This window comes from Hemitrygon akajei, chromosome 2, assembly GCF_048418815.1.
Source record: "Hemitrygon akajei chromosome 2, sHemAka1.3, whole genome shotgun sequence".
NCBI classification, from domain to species: domain Eukaryota; kingdom Metazoa; phylum Chordata; class Chondrichthyes; order Myliobatiformes; family Dasyatidae; genus Hemitrygon; species Hemitrygon akajei.
Window position 1 is genome coordinate 6755833 of NC_133125.1, and position 19613 is coordinate 6775445.

The 19613-nt window shown below is 42.7% G+C and overlaps 1 protein-coding gene across 1 annotated transcript in view; it reads right to left on the reverse strand.

Annotated features, from left to right (window-relative positions):
- adgrv1 (adhesion G protein-coupled receptor V1) overlaps positions 1 to 19613 on the reverse strand; it is a 528099-nt gene that overhangs the window by 389736 nt on the left and 118750 nt on the right. The window contains exons 17-21 of the mRNA XM_073066702.1: positions 18184 to 18450; positions 17217 to 17343; positions 9027 to 9244; positions 6680 to 7423; positions 992 to 1365 (exon numbers count right to left, since the gene is read on the reverse strand). Coding sequence (XP_072922803.1) covers positions 992 to 1365; positions 6680 to 7423; positions 9027 to 9244; positions 17217 to 17343; positions 18184 to 18450 — 1730 coding nt within the window. The remainder of the gene's footprint in view (positions 1 to 991; positions 1366 to 6679; positions 7424 to 9026; positions 9245 to 17216; positions 17344 to 18183; positions 18451 to 19613) is intronic.

Genomic DNA, 19613 nt, shown 5'->3' on the forward strand with positions numbered 1-19613 from the left:
CAGCCACTTATTTGTCTCTTTAAGACAAAAACTAATAGAGTAAATAGCCAGAATTCCCTTCATTTATTTGGGACACTATGCCACTTAATTGGGGCAGAAGACTGATGCCAAGCAGTTCCTAACTAGCATTAATTGCTTGCACTCATGTGGCTGTTAGACACAACACCGCATTTTGAGTAAAGTTTTTAAATAGTGTCAGTTGCATGTGTTTGTGCTCAAAACACAGTGATATTTTTTTTCACTAATAGTTGTTGAGAAATAAGCAGTAAGGCAATTCAGAACTGCAGGTTCAAGCACTGAGGCTTGGAGATGCCAGAAGTGGCCAGGAGAGAAAATTAAATGATTTCACTACTTAAAAAGTTAGAAACTATAACAAGTTTGAAGATATCAACAATAATCTTGAATGTTATAATGAAACGGAAGATTTGGAGGATGAAATCATCAATTGAATTGCATTATCTGCACTAGGTGTACTGTATGTACTGATTTTGTTCATTTACAGTCAGAAGAACACGACATGGATAAATTTCTCTGTCGATAACTATTCGGAACTAATACAGTTTTGTAAGTACTGCAGTAGTATTAGTAGTGTTCTAATTTGTTCTGTATTTCATTTAAATACGTAATTTGTTATTTAATTAAATGGCTCTTTGTCATTTTTATACCTTTTTAACTATTTCCATGAAACTTCGGCTAATTGGGGCAGCTGCTAAATAGGGCCAAAATGTACTGGTCCCGAGGTGTCCCAATTAACCAGAATCCACAAGTTTTGTACCTTAAGACCGAATAGTGAGGGAAGAGTAGGAAGGGACTTGGACTGCCAAGGCAGATGAAGCTGACAGGCGTAAAGGCCAAAATACTGTCTTTTTTATGCTACAAAGCTTCATCAAGTATTTACAGTAGTTCCAAATTTAAAGGGCCCAAGTTTCATGAATTTAGACTAGAAACTTGCCTGTGAACCTCAAATCAAGTGTTAGAATATACATTTCACCTGTGGAATGCAGGTCCCAGTGAAACCAAACAGTCCATTGGCATTGTCACTTTTCTGTATTCGCAGTGTAGCTGTGGCATTGTGCTGTGAAATCCTGGCCCCACCATACACACTTGTCAGTTTCAAGGCAAATGATTCTTCCCCTTCCTCCTCAGCATCATCTCTTGCAGCAACGATAAACGACTTCTTTTTCTCTCCTCCTCTGTATTCCAGGTACCCGGAGATCGGGTGCAGGTCAGCCTTCGCTGGAGTGGCGTGAATTTCATGGATTTCATCTCGGTTCAGCTTGCGGACATAAATTCTCACATCTTGCATTAGCCCCGTGAACCTGTTCTGCCCATCTGTATTCGCCCCAACAGTTAGAAAACCAGGCCCTGGAGGGAGAACATAGAGCACAGAACGTAGAACGGTACAGCACAGTTAATGAGAATACAGGAGAAGATGTGCTTGGAGCTATTGGACCATAAGGCAGAATCGATGGGCTGAATGGCCCATTCAGCCCATCGATTCTGCTCCACCATTCCATTTTGCTGATATTTTATCTCTGTCAATCCCATCTTCCCACCTTCTCCCTGCAACCTTTGACACCCTGGCTAAGCAGGAACTTATTATACAGGCAACTATTACCATTGAGGTTTCCAATGACCATTGTGGCTCCTTTGGTAAAGTGAGAACTTTAGAAATTAAATGATTCCAAAAATGCTTGATTTGCGTTTTTCCCCACATTCTTTAACAACCCAAGACTGCATTGAGTGGTAATGTTGTTAGAACCTACACAATATAAGCCCACGATCCTTTAGTCTACTTCAAGATCAATCTAACACTACCCTCCTGCAGAGTGCTCCATTTTACTTTTATCCATGTGCCTATACAAGAGATTCTTAAATGTCCCTAATCTATCTGCCTCTGCCTTCAAACACCCACAACCCTCCTGTGTAAAAAAACTTACCTCTGACATCACCCCCCCCCCCCATACTTTCTTCCAATCACCATAAAATTATGAACTCTTGTGTTAGCCAAAGTCTCTGTTCACTCTGGCTATGCCTCTTATCATCTTGTACACCTCTATCAAGTCAACTCTCATCCTCTTTCACTTCAAAGAGAAAAGCCCCAGCTCACTCAGTCTATTCCCATAATACATGCTCTCCAATCCAGGCAGCTTCCTGGTAAATCTCCCCCATACCCTCTCTAAAGTTTCTACATCCTTCCTATAATGAGAGGACCAGAACTGAACACAATACTTGGTGTGGTCTAACCCTTCATTCCTGCATAGCCCCTCATTTTTCTGTCATCCATATGCCTATCAATTAAATGTGCCTAATGTATCTGCCTCTGTCATCAACTTTGGCAGTGCATAACACACACACTTACCATTCTGTGTAAAAACAATCTGACACCCCCCCCCCCCCAAAACTTTCCTCCAATCACCTTAAGATTATTCCTTCCTGAATTTGCCATTTTCTGGTTAAAAGGTGGTGGCTGTCAATTCTATCAAAGCCTCTCATCATCTTATACATCTCTAACAAATCACCTCTCAACTCCTTTTGCTCCTTCACTCAGCCTATCCTCATAAGACATGCTCTTTAATCCAGGCAACATCCTGGTAAATCTCTGCACCCTTTCTAAAGCGTCCACATCCTTCCTATAACAAGACAATCCGAAATGAACACAAAATGCATAATAAATTGAGATGCACAACATTATTTGGAAAATGTTATTTTTTAAAATTCTATATTACAGATTTTGCGCAGACACGCCTTTCCGGACCTGCGAGCTGTGCCACCCAGCAACCCCCGATTTAACCCTAACCTAATCACAGGACAATTTACAATGACCAATTCATCTACCCGGTACATCCTTGGAGTGTGGGAGGAAACCAGAGCACCCAGAGGTCTGCAACACACGCATTCCATGGGGAGTCTCCTTACAGAGGATGCTGGATTGAACTCCAAACTCCAACTCACCAAGCTGTAATAGCGTTGTGCTAACTGCTATGCTACTTGTGGCATTTTAAGATAAAACTGCTTTTTTTTATATACATACTATTGTAATTTTCATCCAAAATATAACTCCCTTTTATGGCATTGGTACATAAATCTAATCTATGAAACACAATGTGAAGCATGCAAGACAAATAGACAAACTATGAATTAAATGACATGCCATAACATAAAATTAGCAATGGCTCAGTGAGCTACTGTGCAAGTTGCAGGAAGGTAAGGGTTAAGATGATATACTGACAGAAACAGGGTGCAGATGTTGTATATTCACTCAAGCTGAACACAGCCCTTGAGAAACTAACCCTCTTTGTACCGCCTCTTTGTTCAAGCCTGAGACCCAAGGTCATCAGGCATACAAGATGAGATGCAACCGACGGATTAAAGATTTGCTTTATTTTTCACATGAGCTCGAAATTTCCTCACTCACAGACCCTATGCATTTGGGATTGACTGCACAATCTCCATCAGCAGAGAAGCACCACAAGGCTGTGTGTGCTCAGTCCCCTGCTCTACTCATTGTGTGGGTAAGCACAGCTCCAATGTCATATTCAAGCTTGCTGATGACACCACTGTCACAGGCTGAATCAAGGTGAATCAAAGGTGGTAATGAATCAGTATACATGAGGGAGACTGAAGGTTTGGCTAAGTGTTGTCATAACAACCACCTCACACTCAATGTCAGCAAGACCAAGGAACTGATTTAGACTTCAGGAGAAGTAGACCAGCGGTCCAGGAGACAGTAATAATCAGGGGATCAAAACTGGACAGGATTAGTAGCTTTAAATTCCTGGGTGTTAATACTTCAGAGGACCCGTCCTGGATCTGGCATGGGTAATGCCCTCCCAACCATTGAGCACATCTACATGAAACATTGCTGTAGAAAAGCAGCATCAATCATCAGAGATTCCCACCACCCAGGTCATGCTGTCTTCTTGCTGCTGCCATCAGCTGGAAGGTACAAGAGCCTCAGCACTCATACCACCAGGTTCAAAAACAGTTACCGTACCATAATCATCAGGCTCTTGGCTAAAAGGGGATAACTGCACTCACTTGCGCCATCGTTGAAATGTTCCTACAACCAATGATCTCACTTTAAGGACTCTTCATCTCCTTAGCTCATGTTCTCGTTTTTCATTGCTATTTATTTATATTTGCATTTGCAGAGTTTGTTGTCTTCTGCACTCTGGTTGATCTTTCATTGATCCTGTTATAGTTACTATTCTATAGATTTGCTAAGTATGCCCACAGAAAAATGAATCTCAGGGCTGTATATGGTGACATATATGAACTTTGATAATAAAATTTACTTTGAACATCAAAACATACAATGAAAACACAAAGTACACTGCAGACGCTGGGGTCAAAGCAACATGTACAAACAAACTGGTGGAACTCAGCAGGTCGGGCAGCATCCGTGGAAACGAACAGTCAACGTTTCAGGCCGAGACCCTTCGTCAATGAAATGTGTTAAATGCACCAACGACCTGCATAGTCCGAGGATGTGCTGGGGCAGCCTGATTACCCCAGCATACCTCTGACACCAACAGAGTTTGCCCATACTACACCTTTGGAACGTGGGAGGAAACCAGAACACTCGGAGGAAACCCACACAATCATGGAAGAAGGTACGAACTCCTTCCAGACAGCGGCAGGAGGTGAACTCAGGTCGGTGGTGACGCTGTAAATCGTAGTAATAAGAAGGGGGGATGCTCTGGATTGTGAGGGTCCTTCAAAATGAAAGCCACTTTCTTGAAGCACCACCATATAGAGATACTTTCAAGGGTGGGGAGGGTTGTGCCCACGATGGAGCTGGCTGAGTTTACAACCTTTGGCTGCTTTTTCCTATCCTGTGCAGTGGCGCCTCCATACCAGACAGCAATGCAAGCAGTCAGAACACTCTCCACGGTAGATCTATAGAAATTCGCTAGTCTCTGGAAACATATCAAATCTCCTCAAACCCTTAATGAAATGTAACCACTGATGTGCCCTCTTTGTAATTTCATTAATAAGTTGGGCCCAAGATGGATCTTCTGAGATGCTGACACCCAGGAACTTGATGCTGCTCATCCTTTCCACTGCTGACCCCTCGACGAGGACTGGTGTGTGTTCCTCTGACTTCCCCTTCCTCAAGCTCACAGTCGATAACGGTCTTACTAATGCTGAGTGCAGGTTGTTGCTGCACGTCTGATGGCTACACCAAAGTTCTTGGATGTATATACAAAAGTCCAAAGTAAATGTATTATCAAAGTACGTACATGTTACTATCAACTATTGAGATTATTTTTTTGAAAGCTTTTACAGGTAAAAAATAAAATATAATAGGATTTACAAAAAGCATGTATCAAGGTCCCTTGGTTCCTCAGATGTTCCAAAGGTCCAAATAAAGCCCATATAGGTATACAATCCTAAAAACACTTGGCCAGCTTGTACACAATGGATGCGATCAATGGGGTGATCACAATCATCTCTGAGGATCATCACCTGGTCATGGTGGAGAGGCTTGTGAGTTCCTGGGACCTCGAGAGTGATGCCATCTAAATCTTAGATCCTGGTAGAAACACCCCTGGTGGCCAGGTCAAAAGAGAGATTCCAGACCAAGAGTGATCCTCAACAGTGAAGCTGGTAGAAGACGATGAGACATCACAACGGTGGTTAAGGTGGAGGAAGGCTGCAGCAGTGAAGGGTCCCCAGTCATCTTGCATTCCTTGCCACTGGAACCTGACCCTGATCTGTCAATGACACTGTGGTGGCTGCCCATCCCTCATCCTACCCACATTAAACAAAAGTCATGCACAGGCATTCTCCATTAAGGAGACATCTCCTCAGGAGAACATCATACTCAGATCACGTGATCTCACTACTATACTATATGTGATCACCAACGAGCAAATAAAACAGCTGCATTCAAATCATGAATAGAGAAACCACAATCACTAAAGGTTACATCCAAAACATTGATTTTAAAAAAAACTCCTGACCCTGCAGCAACTCTAGCTGAGGATTTGTTAGCATGGGTCAGACCAGACTTGGAGTATTGCAAGTAGTTTTAGGCCCCATGCTAAGAAAGAATATGCTGGCATTGGAGAGTCTAGAGGAGGCTCACAAGAATGATCGCGGGAATGAACTGGTTAACATGTGAGAAGCTTTTGATGGCTCTGGGCGTGTATTTGCAGGAGATCAGGAGAATGAGGGGGGTTCTCATTGAAACCTATTGAATATTGAGAGGCCCGGACAGAGTGGATATGGTGAAAATGTTACGTATAATGGAAGAGTCTAGGACAGGAGGGCACAGCCTTAGAATACAAGGATGTCACTTTAGAATAGAAATTAGGAGGAACTTCTTTAGCCAGAGGGTGGTGCATCTTTGGAATTCATTGCCATGGACAGCTGCAGAGGTCAAGTCATTGGGTATACTTAACGATTAGTCAGGGTGTCAAAGTGGTTCTTGATTAGTCAAGGCATCAAAGGTTACGGGGAGAAGGCAAGAGAATGGGGTTGAGAGGGATAATAAATCAGCCATGCTGGAATGATTCAGCAGACTCGATGGGCCAAATGGCCTAATTCCACCCCTATGTCTTATGGTCTTATGTATTCACTCTGTTAAACTGTTTGCTTTCTATAATAACTACCTCTAATTTCTCCGCAGCACCATCCCGACTCTACACAATGGTCAGCCTTTAGCACTTACCATCTATGATTGCTTCACCTTTGAGATGCTTAACGCCATCAGGAATTAGAATCCCATTCAAATAAAATTCAATTATTCCATCAGCCACCACAATTATAATGTGCATCCAGGTATTTTCATCCAGGTACCTTAATGCTGTTCCTGTGGCAACATGAGTAATATTTGAGCTCAGCACGCTATAGCAAAATGTTACTGACAAGGAGGATTCATTGGTCATCAACTTCATAGCATAATAAATGGTGGCATTATCACTTGTTTTCGATATGATAAACCCATTGGTGTTGAGATCAGGTATCACCCAAGCAGACAATGTAAAATTTGCAACTGTATTCTTCATCCATGGCTGATATTCTGGGTAAACAGTTCCATATACACCCTGCGCCCCACTAAAGTACAGAGCATCTGTACCCGTGTGTCGACGTCTGGTGTGAGGACGTAGCTCAACAGAGCTGGGAAATGTTCCAACCAGTATAAAGTCAGTCATTTCAGGCAGTCTGTATCTAAACGCATTGGACAGTATCTCCCACCCAATTCGAACCTCTCCAAATGCACCTTGCTGTCGCTGAATGGTGAAGTTAGTAATGTACGACATGTCCTCGTCTGAGAGCACGTCCTCCGCAACCTCCCTGTCCTGGCTTTCTGCATCCAGGACGAAAACTCCAAAAGGATCATCGTTAAGTGGAATCACAACATTGACACTTAAGCTCTGATTTGATAATTGACCACCAGAGCCAGGAGCTCCACCTGGGAAGTTAACATAAAAGTTAATAAATTGTTACAGACTGATTCAACTGAATAGCTTTATCAATATCTAATAAAAAAAAAGCTAGATTGTTTTCCCGTTCTAAATGGGGGGTTTGGTGCTTTTGCTGGAGCAAGTGGGAGGGGGAGCTTTGGGGTTCTAATGTTTCTGTCATTCATTCTTTGGGGTTTTTTTCTGTCTTGCGGATGTCTGCAAAGGGTAGGAATTTCAGTTTGTATGCTGTATACATTCTCCGATATTAAATTTGAAATAAGCATTAAAATATAGGAATGCTAAAAGTCACACATAAATCCAAGAGGGTCATTAAATCCACATGCAAGCTCGAATTTCATGCATTGTAAATCTGTCTGCAATGTTATCGTACAAACACAAAGCATTCATGGAGTTTGCACAATCTCCCTGCAAAACCTGGATCTCCCTGGGGAGGCCCCGATTATTCTCTCATCATCTTAAGGACCCAAAGGGTTCATAGGTTAATTGGTTACTACACATTGCCCCTGGTATGTGGGTGGAATTCATGGGCTCATTGTCAGGAAATGTAGAGAAGATGTGACCCAAACGCAGAGCAGCTGAAATGATTTAGTAGTGAGTGATCACTTTAGTAATAAACTGCAAAATAACAAGCCTTCAGGGGCCTCAAAACAAGAGAAAACAGATACTAAACACAACAAGGTAACTGATATATTAACACAAGAAATTCTGCAGATTCTGGAAATCCAGAGCAACACACACACACACAAAATGCTGGAGGAACTCAGCTAGTCAGGCAGCATCTATGGAGAAGGAATAAACAGTCACCATTTCAGGCTGAATCCTCTCATCCGGACTGGAAAGGAAGGGGAAAAACACCAGAATAAAAGGTGGGGGAGAGGAAGGAGGCCAGCTAGAAGGTGATAGGTGGTCAGATCAGTGGGAATGGCCAAGAGCTGGAGAAGAAGGAATCTGATAGGAGAGGAGAGTGCACCGTGGAAGAAAGGGACGAAGTAGGGGTACCAGGGACAAGTGATAGACAGCAGAGAAGATGCAAGAGGACAGAGTTTGGAATAGTAGAAGAGGAAAGAGGGGAAATTTTTTTTTATTGGAAGGAGATATCAACATCTATACCATCAGGCTAGAGGCTACCAAACAAACTGTGAGGTATTGCTCCTCCACCCTGAGAGTGGTTTCATTGTGACACAAGAGGAAGCCATGGACCAACATATCAAAACAGGAATGGGAATAGGAATTAAAATTCCTATTTTAATACCACCTGGAAGTCCCGCTTCTGGTGGATGGGGCAGAGATGCTCAATAAAGTAGTCCCCAAATTTACAATGAGTACAATACGGGTACAATAGATAAAACCCATCAAATAAATCTGCAGATGAAGTGTTGCCTCACCTAGAAGAACTGTTTGGGGCCCTGAATGGAGGTGAACCTGAAGGTGAATGGACAGGGGAGTCATTTCGGCAGGTATAAGTGGGAAGGGATAAGCGGACAAGGTAAGCATGGAGCGAGTGATCCTAATGGAAGACAGAGAGAGGAGGTGAGGTAAAGATGTGTTTGGTGGGACTATTATTCAACATGTCTTGCATCAAGCACATACCTGAAGCATTAATCAACCTGAGAACATAAGTTTCACTAAATTCCGGAATTCCATCGGGAAGTGCATGGAGTGTTATAGGAGAGGAGAGTTCTCCAGTAGCGAAGAGCACAATACCAGATGTTTTGGAAAACTCCTGCCCAGGCTGCAGTAAAGTATCATTGACAAATAGCTGCCACGAAACAGAGACATTTCCAAATATCCCTCGCTGTCTCAAAATCCTGTCAGTAAACAAAGGAGTTACAAATCAAACATAATTTTTCACTTAAAGTAATTCATTTTACCTTTTGACTAATGTAGGTCTCATCAACAACTAATTTTGGAATAAAATAGATAAAAAATAACTGTGACATTTTCTTCATTTAATAAGGATATAATACTGCCACGAAGATAGGAATACAGAGCATACATCAAGTTTCGAGAATTAACGCAGTTTGTGGATAAATTACTAATCTAATAAGACATGTTCATCTGTCTACCTAGCAACGGGGGAAGACTTTGTTAGCCCAAGAATTCCCACTCCTCCACAATATGCTCCTCCCTCTTTTCTATTCCCCACTCCAATCCTTCCCTCTTCTATTTCCCACTCTGGCCTCTTACCTCTTCTCCTCACCTGCCTATCAGCTCCCCTCCTATCAGTGCCGCTCCTTCTTCCTGTTCTCCCATGGTAGTCTCTCCTCTCCAGCCCTTTGCCTTTCCCACTCACATGGCTTCACCCATCACCTTCTACCTTGACCATCTTCCACTCACCTCACATTTTTTCATTCTGCCATCTTCCTCTTTCCTTTCCAGTCCTAATGAAGACCCAAAACTTTGACTGTTTATAGAGGGCTGCAATCTGCACAAGAGGTCATTGTTTGGTAACACAGTGTAAAGTTTAAAAAGACCTCTGGTGCTTTTCGTTCTGTTCAGTGGGCTGCAGGCAGCATGGGGCCAAGGAAAAGAAGGAAGATGTAAGTAGAGTGGCCATTGTGTGTGTGGGCCAGTGTTAGAGTGGTAAGGCTCTGGCTTTGGCTCAAGTACAAGCAGAGGTTCTAAGTAAGTTTCTAGTAAGTTTTTTTCTGTCGCTAGGGTACTGAGAACGGGTACGTTCTTTGTGTGAGACATGGGAACCCTGGAAAACCTCCAGTCTCCCTGATCTGCAAATCCTTAGAGACCATACTAAGGAAATTGATCTGCAGATTAATGAACTTTGGCTCATGCGGGAGACTGAGGAAGTGATAGATAGGAACTACAGGAAGGTAGTCACCCCTAAGCTGCTGGCCCAGTTGGCTGGGTGGCTGGCAGGAAAGGGAAAGGGAATAGGCAACCAGTGCAGAGTACACTTGTGGCCGTTCCCCTGAAAAATAAATATCCGGTTTTGGATGCTGTCAGAGGAAACCACAGCAACCAGGTCTCTACCACCGAGTCTGGTGCTGTGGTTCAGAAGGGAATGAGAGAGAAGAGGACTTCAGTAGTGATAGGGGATTCCACAATTAGAGGTATAAATATGAGATTCTATAGGTGTGAAAGAGACACTCGGATGGCATGTTAACTCCCAGTACAAGGGTCAGGGATATCTCAGATCAGGTCCACAGCATTTTACAGGAGGAGGGGGAGCAGCCAGAAGTCTCGGTACATATTGGCACCAATGACATACAGTAGGTAGGAAGAGGGAGGAGGTCCTGAAGAGAAAAGTTGGAGAATTTGGTAGAATAATGGAATCCAGTGTAGTAATCTCTAGATTACTGCCTGTGCCACGTGCTAGTGAGGGTAAGAACAGGGTTATTTGGCTGTTGATTGCAAGGCTTCAGATTTCTGGATCATTGGGATCTCTTCTGTACAAAACAGATGGATTACACCTGAACTCGAGGGGGTCCAATATCCTTATGGGCAGGTTTCCGAGAGCAGATAGGGGAAGGTTTAAACTAATTTGGCGGGGGGTTGGGAACCAGAGTGATAGGACTGAGGGTGGGCAGTTGTTATACAACTAGATGAAGTGTGCAGTGAGACTGTCAGGAAGGAAATTGCAGTCAGTGGGATGAGTTGCAGTGTAACAGTAGACAAAATTGAAAACAGTGATAAAACAGGACTGAAAGGCGTTATATTTGAATGCACACAGTATACGGAATAAGGTAGATGATCATATAGTACGGTTAGAAATTGGTAGGTATGATGTTGTGTGCGTCACTGAATTGTGGCTGAAAGAAGATCAATGCTGGAAGCTTAACATCCAAGGATACACACTGTATTGAAATGACAGACAAGTGATGAGGGGGTGTGGATGTCTCTGTTGGGAAAAAATGCGATCAGATCATTAGAAAGAGGCGACATAGGATCAGAATTTGAGAGGGAGAAGCTAAAGTCAGATGCATCAATGTTACAGTGGAGTAAAGGGTATCACAGAGGGATGTGAGTGGAGCTAGCCAAAGTTGATTGAAAGGGGACACTAGCAGGGATGACAATAGAGGAGCAATGGCTGGAGTTTCTGGAAGAAATGTGGAAGGTGCAAGACAGACATATCACAAAGAAGTAATAGTATTCTAAAGGCAGGGTGATGGAACCGTGGCTGACAAGGGAAGTGAAATACAACATAAAAGCAAAAGAAAAGCCATATATTAGATCAAAAATTAATGGGAAGTTAGAGGTTTGGGAAGCTTTTAAGAGCCAACAGAAGGCAACTAAAAAGCCAAAAGGAAGGAAAAGGTGAAATATGACAATAATATCAAAGAGGATACCAAAAAGTCTTATTTCCAGCATCTAGAGAATCTCTTATGATTATGGACATTACCACATCTGGAGCCTTCCTTTCGCATACAGGTAGTTGGGGATTGAGGTGGCCTGTACCCTCATGTGACAAAAGTATTTATTATCTAATAACCGGAGTTCTCAGTTTATTATTGGTCTTATACTCCAAAGACAATTTACTACTATATTATGACAACCACATGAGTCAATATCTGCACTATCTTTTTTTAATAATGGTTTTTATAAGATGTGTACTTTTTAGTAAACTCATGTATTTTTCACAGTCACTGGCAGAAAGTGGTATAGCAGCTAAACTAATGGTTTATCACCTTTCTCAGTTTTCATTGGCTAAGTACCAGCACATTAAAATAATGACATCACATTGGTAATTATGTAGCCTATTAACTAATTTATCACTATCAAAGAAATTTTCTTTATCTTTTCTATAAAAGTGAGAGATTTTTCTGAAGTGCCCTCTTTTGTCGTTTTTTTTGTCGAGGGAGGGGTTGGAGTTGGGCTTTTGATGTTCTAGCTGCCATTTTCCATGTGGGCAATCTGTTAGCTTTTTATGCAAGTGAGGGGGTTTGCGGGTTTTATTTCTACTTTTTCATGTCAGGGGAGTTGATGGCTCTTCGTTCAACAATTCCCATGTTTTTTCTGTATATTGTAGCTATCTGGAGAAGACAATTATCAGAGTTGTATTGTACATGGATGTTTTGACAATAAAATAAACCTTTGAACCTTTTATTCTTTTGTATTACACCCCTTAACATTAATTGCTCTCCTAGTATCATTTCTCAGGTCTTTATTTAGTTTGTTTAGTATTTGTATGTTTGTTTGGAATTAAGACTGCTTGCCACTCTTGATTCCTGGAAGAACACTAAGGATCAGAAAATAAACAGAGATCCAACAGCTCCAGTGGGATGTTCTTGTATTCTGAGGCTGTCCCTGCTGTTGAAGCGTCCTCTCCACATGTACTCTATCTAGCCATTTCAGTATTCAATAAGTTTCAATGAGATCCCTCCTCATTCTTTGAAACTCCACCGAGTAGAGGCCCAGAGCCATCTAATGCTCCTCATACGTTCACCTTTTCATTCCTGGGATCATTCTCACGAACCTCCTCTGGACCCTCTCCAATGCCGGAACATCCCAAAACTGCTCATAATACCTCACGTGTGGTCTGATCAATGCCTTATAAAGCCTTAGCATTACATCCTTAAACATCATAAAAGTAGAGACTAAAATTCCCAATTTAACCTGTGTCCCAGTACTGTCTATACACAAATCAGAGAACATCAAACTTCACAAGTTACTTAGCTCCCCAGTTCCTGAAAATCATCATTTCCAAAGGCCCCGCAAACTCCTTCCTATTCTGAATTCAGTAAAGTCCACTGTGATCAGGCCTGCCCCGGTATGAGGAATGGATCAAGGTTGTTATGTACTCCAAGGAACAGAGTGCTGGGTCAAATTCTTTCCAGATTTCTGTGCCGAGGAACGTTTTCAATTGCTTACAAATTCATGTCTCCTGCCTTAGATTTTCAACAATTGTCCCCATGGCTTTCACAGGTCTGCAATCAAAATCCAAAATTCGTCTGTTGATAGTGAAACCCCAAAAATCAGTGTTCGCAATCTTGTGAACCAGAACCTAACTCCATTATTATATAGAACAGTACAGCCAAATTTCCAACATTCTCTATGATCAATCTATCGCTTCCTTCCTACATGGCCCTCCATGTGCCTATCTAAGAGTGTCCTCAATGTTCCTAATGTATCTGTCTCTACCACTACCCTTGGCAGTGCATTCCACACACTTACCAGTCAGTATGCAAAAACCCTGCCTCTGTCATCTCCCAACACAAAGTTATGCCCCTTTTTTTTTAGTTATTTCTAAGCTGGGAAAATGTCTCTCGAAATCCACTTATCTCTGTCCTCCTGTGTCTTATACTTTGTCAACAGAAACATAACACAGCAAGGATGACTTACATAGAACACCAAGAAGAGACCGCAAGAAAAAGGTAGCAAACCTTGTTTGTTCATGTAAGGTTGCATCACCGTCTGGTATAGGAAAAGTTGCAGAAAGTTGTAAACTCAGCCAGTTCCCTCATGGACACTAGCTTTCCCACACCACCCACCCCCATGCACATCCAGGACACTTTCAAAAGGTGATGCCTTAAAAAGGCAGCATCCATCATTGAGGACCCTTATCACCCTGGGCATGCCCTCTTCTCGTTAGTACCATCAGGGAGGAGATACAGAAGCCTGAAGACACACTCTCAACTTTCCAGGATCAGCTTCTGAATGGACAATGAACTCATAAACACTACCTCATTTTTTTTATTTGCTCTCTGTTTGCACTATTTATTTATTATGTATATACTGTATATAACCGTATAACAATTACAGCACGGAAACAGGCCATCTCAGCCCTTCTAGTCCATGCCAAACGCTTACTCTCACCTAGTCCCACCGAACTGCACTCAGCCCATAACCCTCCATTCCTTTCCTGTCCATATACCTATTTTTTTTAATTGTATATTCTATACAAAAATCTGTATATTCTAATTGTGAGTTAATTTTTTATTACTATACATTACAATGTTCTACTGCCATGAAACAACAAATTTCATGACATATTGAATTGAATTGACTTTATTTCTTACATCCTTCACATACATGAGGAGTAAAAAACTCTACGTGACGTCTCCGTCTAAATGTGCAACACACAATCATAGTAATTTATAATAAATAGAACAGTCAATGGAATATAGAATACGCTCTAGTCAGTGTGAGCTCATCAGTCTGATGGCCTGGTGGAAGAAGCTGTCCCAGAGTCTGTTGGTCCTGGCTTTTATGCTGCGGTACCATTTCCCAGATGGTAGCAGCTGGAATAGATTGTGATTGGGGTGACTTGGGTCCCCAATGATCCTATGGGCCCTTTTTACATACCTGTCTTTGTCTTTGAATCATAGGAAGTTCACAACTACAGATGCGCTGGGCTGTCCGCACCACTCTCTGCAGAGTCCTGTGATTAAGGGAAGTACAGTTCCCATACCAGGCAGTGATGCAGCCAGTCAGGATGCTCTCACTTGTACCCCTGTAAAAAGTTCTTAGGATTTAGGGGCCCATACCAAACTTCCTCAACCATCTGAGATGAAAGAGGTGCTGTTGTGCCTTTTTCTCCACACAGCTGGTGTGTACAGACTACGTGAGGTCCTCGGTGATGTATATGCCGAGGAACTTAAAGCTGTTCACCCTCTCAACCCCAGATCCATTGATGTCAATAGGGGTTAGCCCATCTCCATTCCTCCTGTAATCCACAACCAGCTCCTTTGTTTTCGTGACATTGAGGGAGAGGTTGTTTTCTTGACACCACTGTGTCAGAGAGATGACTTCATCCCTGTAGGCAACCTTGTTAATGTTTGAGACAAGGCCAATCAATGTAGTGTCGTCTGCAAATTTATTAGTTGATTAGAGCTATGACGGCGACACAGTCATGGGTATACAGGGAGTAAAGGAGGGGACTCAGTCTACAGTCCTGAGAGGATCCTCTGTTGAAATTCAGAGGGGTGGAGGTGAGGGAGCCTACTCTTAGCACCTGCCAGCGATCTGACAGGAAGTCCAGGATCCAGATACACAAGGCAGGGTCAAGGCCGAGATCTCTGAGCTTCTTGTCAAGCCTGGATGGAACTATGGTGTTGAATGCTGAACTGTAGTCCAAGAACAGCATTCTCACATAAACATCCTGCTTCTCCAGATGTGTAAGGACGGTATGTAGAACAGTGACTATTGCCACGTCTATTGGCTGTAGGCGAATTGTAGGGGGTCCAGTTTGGGTGGTAGCAAGATGCAGATGTAATCTTTGACCAGCCTCTCAAACTATTTGCTTATTATTGAGGTGAGTGTGACAGGACGCCAATCATTCAGCCATGTTACCTTGGTCTTTATTGGTACAGAGATAATGGTGGATAATTTGAAGCAGGAGGGCACTCTACACTGGGAGAGTGAAAGACTAAAAATGTCAGTAAACACAGCTGCCAGTTGTGTTGCGCACATCCCGAGCACTTACCCTGGGATGCCATCCAGTCCCACAGCCTTGCAACTGTCCACTCGTTGTAAACATCTGCCTCAGAGATGCCTTTCCTCGGAGGCTCAGAGTTAGCGACATCGAACCGAGCGTAAAAGCGATTGAGCTCATCTGGGAGAGAGGCCGCGATGTTGGTGGCACCACAACGTTTGGCTTTGAAGTCTGTGATGGTATGCAGCCCTCGCCTCAAGTCACGTGTGCTACTCTTTGTGAATCTTGACTCAATCTTGTCCCTGTATTGTAGTTTCACAGCCTTGATAACTTTGCGCAGATCGTAGCTGCTTTTCTTGAGCTCTAGTTGATCGCCAGCGATGTAAGCTTGATGTCACACTGTAAGTACTGCTCGCACGGAACTATTGATCCAGGGTTTCTGGTTCAGGAAGACCCTGACCAACTTCTGGGGGACAACATTGTTGATGCACTTCCGGATGAAGCACGTGACTCCATCCGTGAACTTGGAGGCATCCTCATCGTGGAAGACATTCCCGTCGACATCATCGAAGCAGTCCTGCAGCATGGAGGCCGGTTGGTCGGATCAACAGTGGACAGTTTTAACGATGGCGACCTCTTGTTTCAGCTTCTGCTTGTACGTTGGCAGAAGCAAGATCCAAGAGTGATCTGATTTTCCAAAAGCTGGGCGAAGGAGAGCTTCGTAAGCGTTGTGGAAGGGAGTGTAGCAGTGGTCAAGTGTGCTATCTCCACGAGTGCTCATTTGGATGTGCTGACAAAACTTTGGAGAGACTTTCATCAGTGGCGCTCGATTAAAGTCATCGGTGATGATGAAGGCAGCCTCTGGGTGTGCAGTCTCCAGCATGCTGGTGCTCTCATACAGTTCCTTGAGAGCCAGGTCAGTATCAGCCTGCAGCGGAATATACACTGCTGTGATGATAACAGCCACGAACTCCCTAGGCAGCCAGTAGGTCTGCATAGCAGCACCAGGTACTCCAGGTCTGGGGAACAAAAGGATTTGAGAGCATGCACATTCTGGGGCTTGGACCAATCATTGTTGACCATGAAGCAACCCTTCCTCCTTTACTCTTCTCAGAGACGTTTTTTGACCTGTCAGCCCAGAACAGGGAGAACCCAGAGGGCTCGATGGCATGATCTGATATCTCCTCCGTCAGCCAGCTCTCCATAAAGCACAAAAAGTTGCATTCCTCTGTTTCCCACTGATATGAGATTCTGGCCAGTGATAATAAACCTGATTCAGATTCTGTTAAAATTCCTCATGCACTGCCAAGGCATCGCAGTGTTCAAGGATGTAGACACCTCTCTCCACAGACTGTATATCACATTCTTGGACAGATTCCTTCCGTTCTTTCATACCCACCTGTTTGACATTTGAAATTAACTTCAAAAAATAAACAAAACTTAATACTTACGTAAAATTGTTGGTTGTTCCCTCAACAACTGTCTTTTCTACAGATTCCAAAGAGAAGATTCCATTCGGATCATCATTAGCTTCAATAATGACGGTAGCCCATGCAGATTCATGAATAACCGTATCGCCTGGGACAATTAAATGGAACTCAGAGCTCAACATTGTTTTAGAACAAAGGACATCAGCAGATAAAATCTGAATTTCCCACAATGAATATGGCATTTTGAAAAATAACATATTGTACAAAAATAGGTTTATCACAGATTTATTCTGTGCACTAGATGTTTCCTTTAAAAAAACGTAACAATTAATTAAATATTGTAAACAGACACTTAACAATTCACAATAAAAAGGAAAAAGCAGAAATCATCATAAAACAGACAGGATGAGGACAGCAATTCTTCTGAAAATCTAATACTCATGTTGTTCCTCTGCACGCCTTGTGGTGCATTGGGCGGCAACCTTGCCTTTCCTTCAGCATGAGGCCGAGTTGCTAGCTCAACACCCGACCCAGAACGGATGGAAAGCATACGTGGAGCCGGCCGGATTCGAACCCAGGACCACTCGCCTCAAAGTCCAGTGCGGATGCCATTACACCACCAGCCAACTACATCCCCATTGTACTGTTTCAGAAATGAAACTCTTGAACACTCTCCTGTATATTCATTAAGTAATGGGTCAGTTTACTAATGTCTTCTGACTCCAAAGTGATCCATTTTAAAATGTTAATTCTCAGGGTAGTTTTTTTTTAAAATAGTTTGACTTACTATTTGCAGTTACCTCTTACTATTAAAACAAAATATGAAACATGACAATTTTATTCACAATAAAATTGATGCAATTCAACTCATTTGCATAGTTGGCATTCTCATTCTGTGTTTCTTACTTTAGGGAAATGATATGGATGCCCTCATGACAAAACTTCCAACAACAGCAAATTACTGCTGAAGAGAAACAACTTATTGTACCTGTAGAATTAAGTAACACAACGTAGAACATCTCATCTGTTTCAGGAATATCATCTTCATTAATAATCACAGAAATGGTCTTAGCTCTTTCTCCAACTTCAAATACCAGTGTCATATTCTCAGATGGAGAATTAAAGTCTCCTTCACGTTGGCTGGCTCCTCCATTTTCAATACTGTAGACAACGACAGTGACAAAGTCTGCAGATCCATTTCTAACAACCGTGAGATTGGCAACACTTCCTTCTTGGACTCTAATTACACTTGGCTCTACAATAAAGAAAAATCAGACAAGGATCAATATTACCAACATTATAGGCCGAGATAGGGTGGATATGAAGAGGATGTTTCCAATAGTGGGGGAGTTCAGGGGCTGAGGGAACAGAGGAACATCCATTTAGAACAGAGATGAGGAGGAATTTCTTTCGCCAGAGGGTGGTGAATCTGTGGAATTCATTGCCTAAGGCATCTGTGGAGGTAAAGCCATTGAGTACGAGTGCAGGAAATGTGAAGCTTGGCACAACACCTCATATTCCATCTGGTTAGCCTCCAACCTGAGCATTGATGAACTTACAGCAAATTTTCCCTCCCTCCTCCCTCCCTTTTCTTCCATTCCCCACTCTAGCTCCCTTCTTATATCTTTTTTTCTGCTCACTTGCCTAATACCTCTCCCTGGTGCCATTCCTCCTTCCCTTTCTCCCATGATCCATTTTCCTCTCCTATCAGATTCTTTGTTCTCCAGCCTTTTGCCTTTTCCAACTATCACCTCTTACTTTCTCATTTCATCGCCCCTTCCCCACCCACCCATCTTCCCCCTCAAGACTCAATTGCTAGCTTGTACTCTTCCCACTCTCCCCACCTTCTTATTCTGGCTTCTTCCCCCTTCCTTTCCAGTCCTGAAGAAGGGTCTCAGCCCAAAACATCGACTGATTATTCATTTTCATGGATGCTGTCTGACCTGCCGAGTTCCTCCAGCATTTTGTGTGTGTTGCTCTGGATTTTCAGCATCTGCAGAATCTCTTGTGACTAGAAGGTTTGGTTGAAGTAAGCAGATATTTGTAGAGGCTATTTGTCAGCACATATAGGAGCAAGAGAAAAAAAGAAGTGATTTAGTTCAGAGCTGTAGAAGGAGGCAGAAATGGAACCTGAACCCTGCCACGTACCCTCATTAGTGAGAAAGTCGTAATTCAATCAGAATCAGTTTTATATCACTGACATATATACTGAAATTTGTTGTTATTGTGACAGCAGTGCAGGGCAAGACATTAAAAAATACTGTAAATTGCAATAAGAAATATATTTTAAAAAATAGATTAAATAAGTAGTGCAAAGAGAGAACAAACATACTGAGGTAGTGTTCATGGGTCCATTGTCCATTCAGATATCTGATGGCAGAGGGTAAGAAGCAATTCCTGAATCATTAAGTATATATC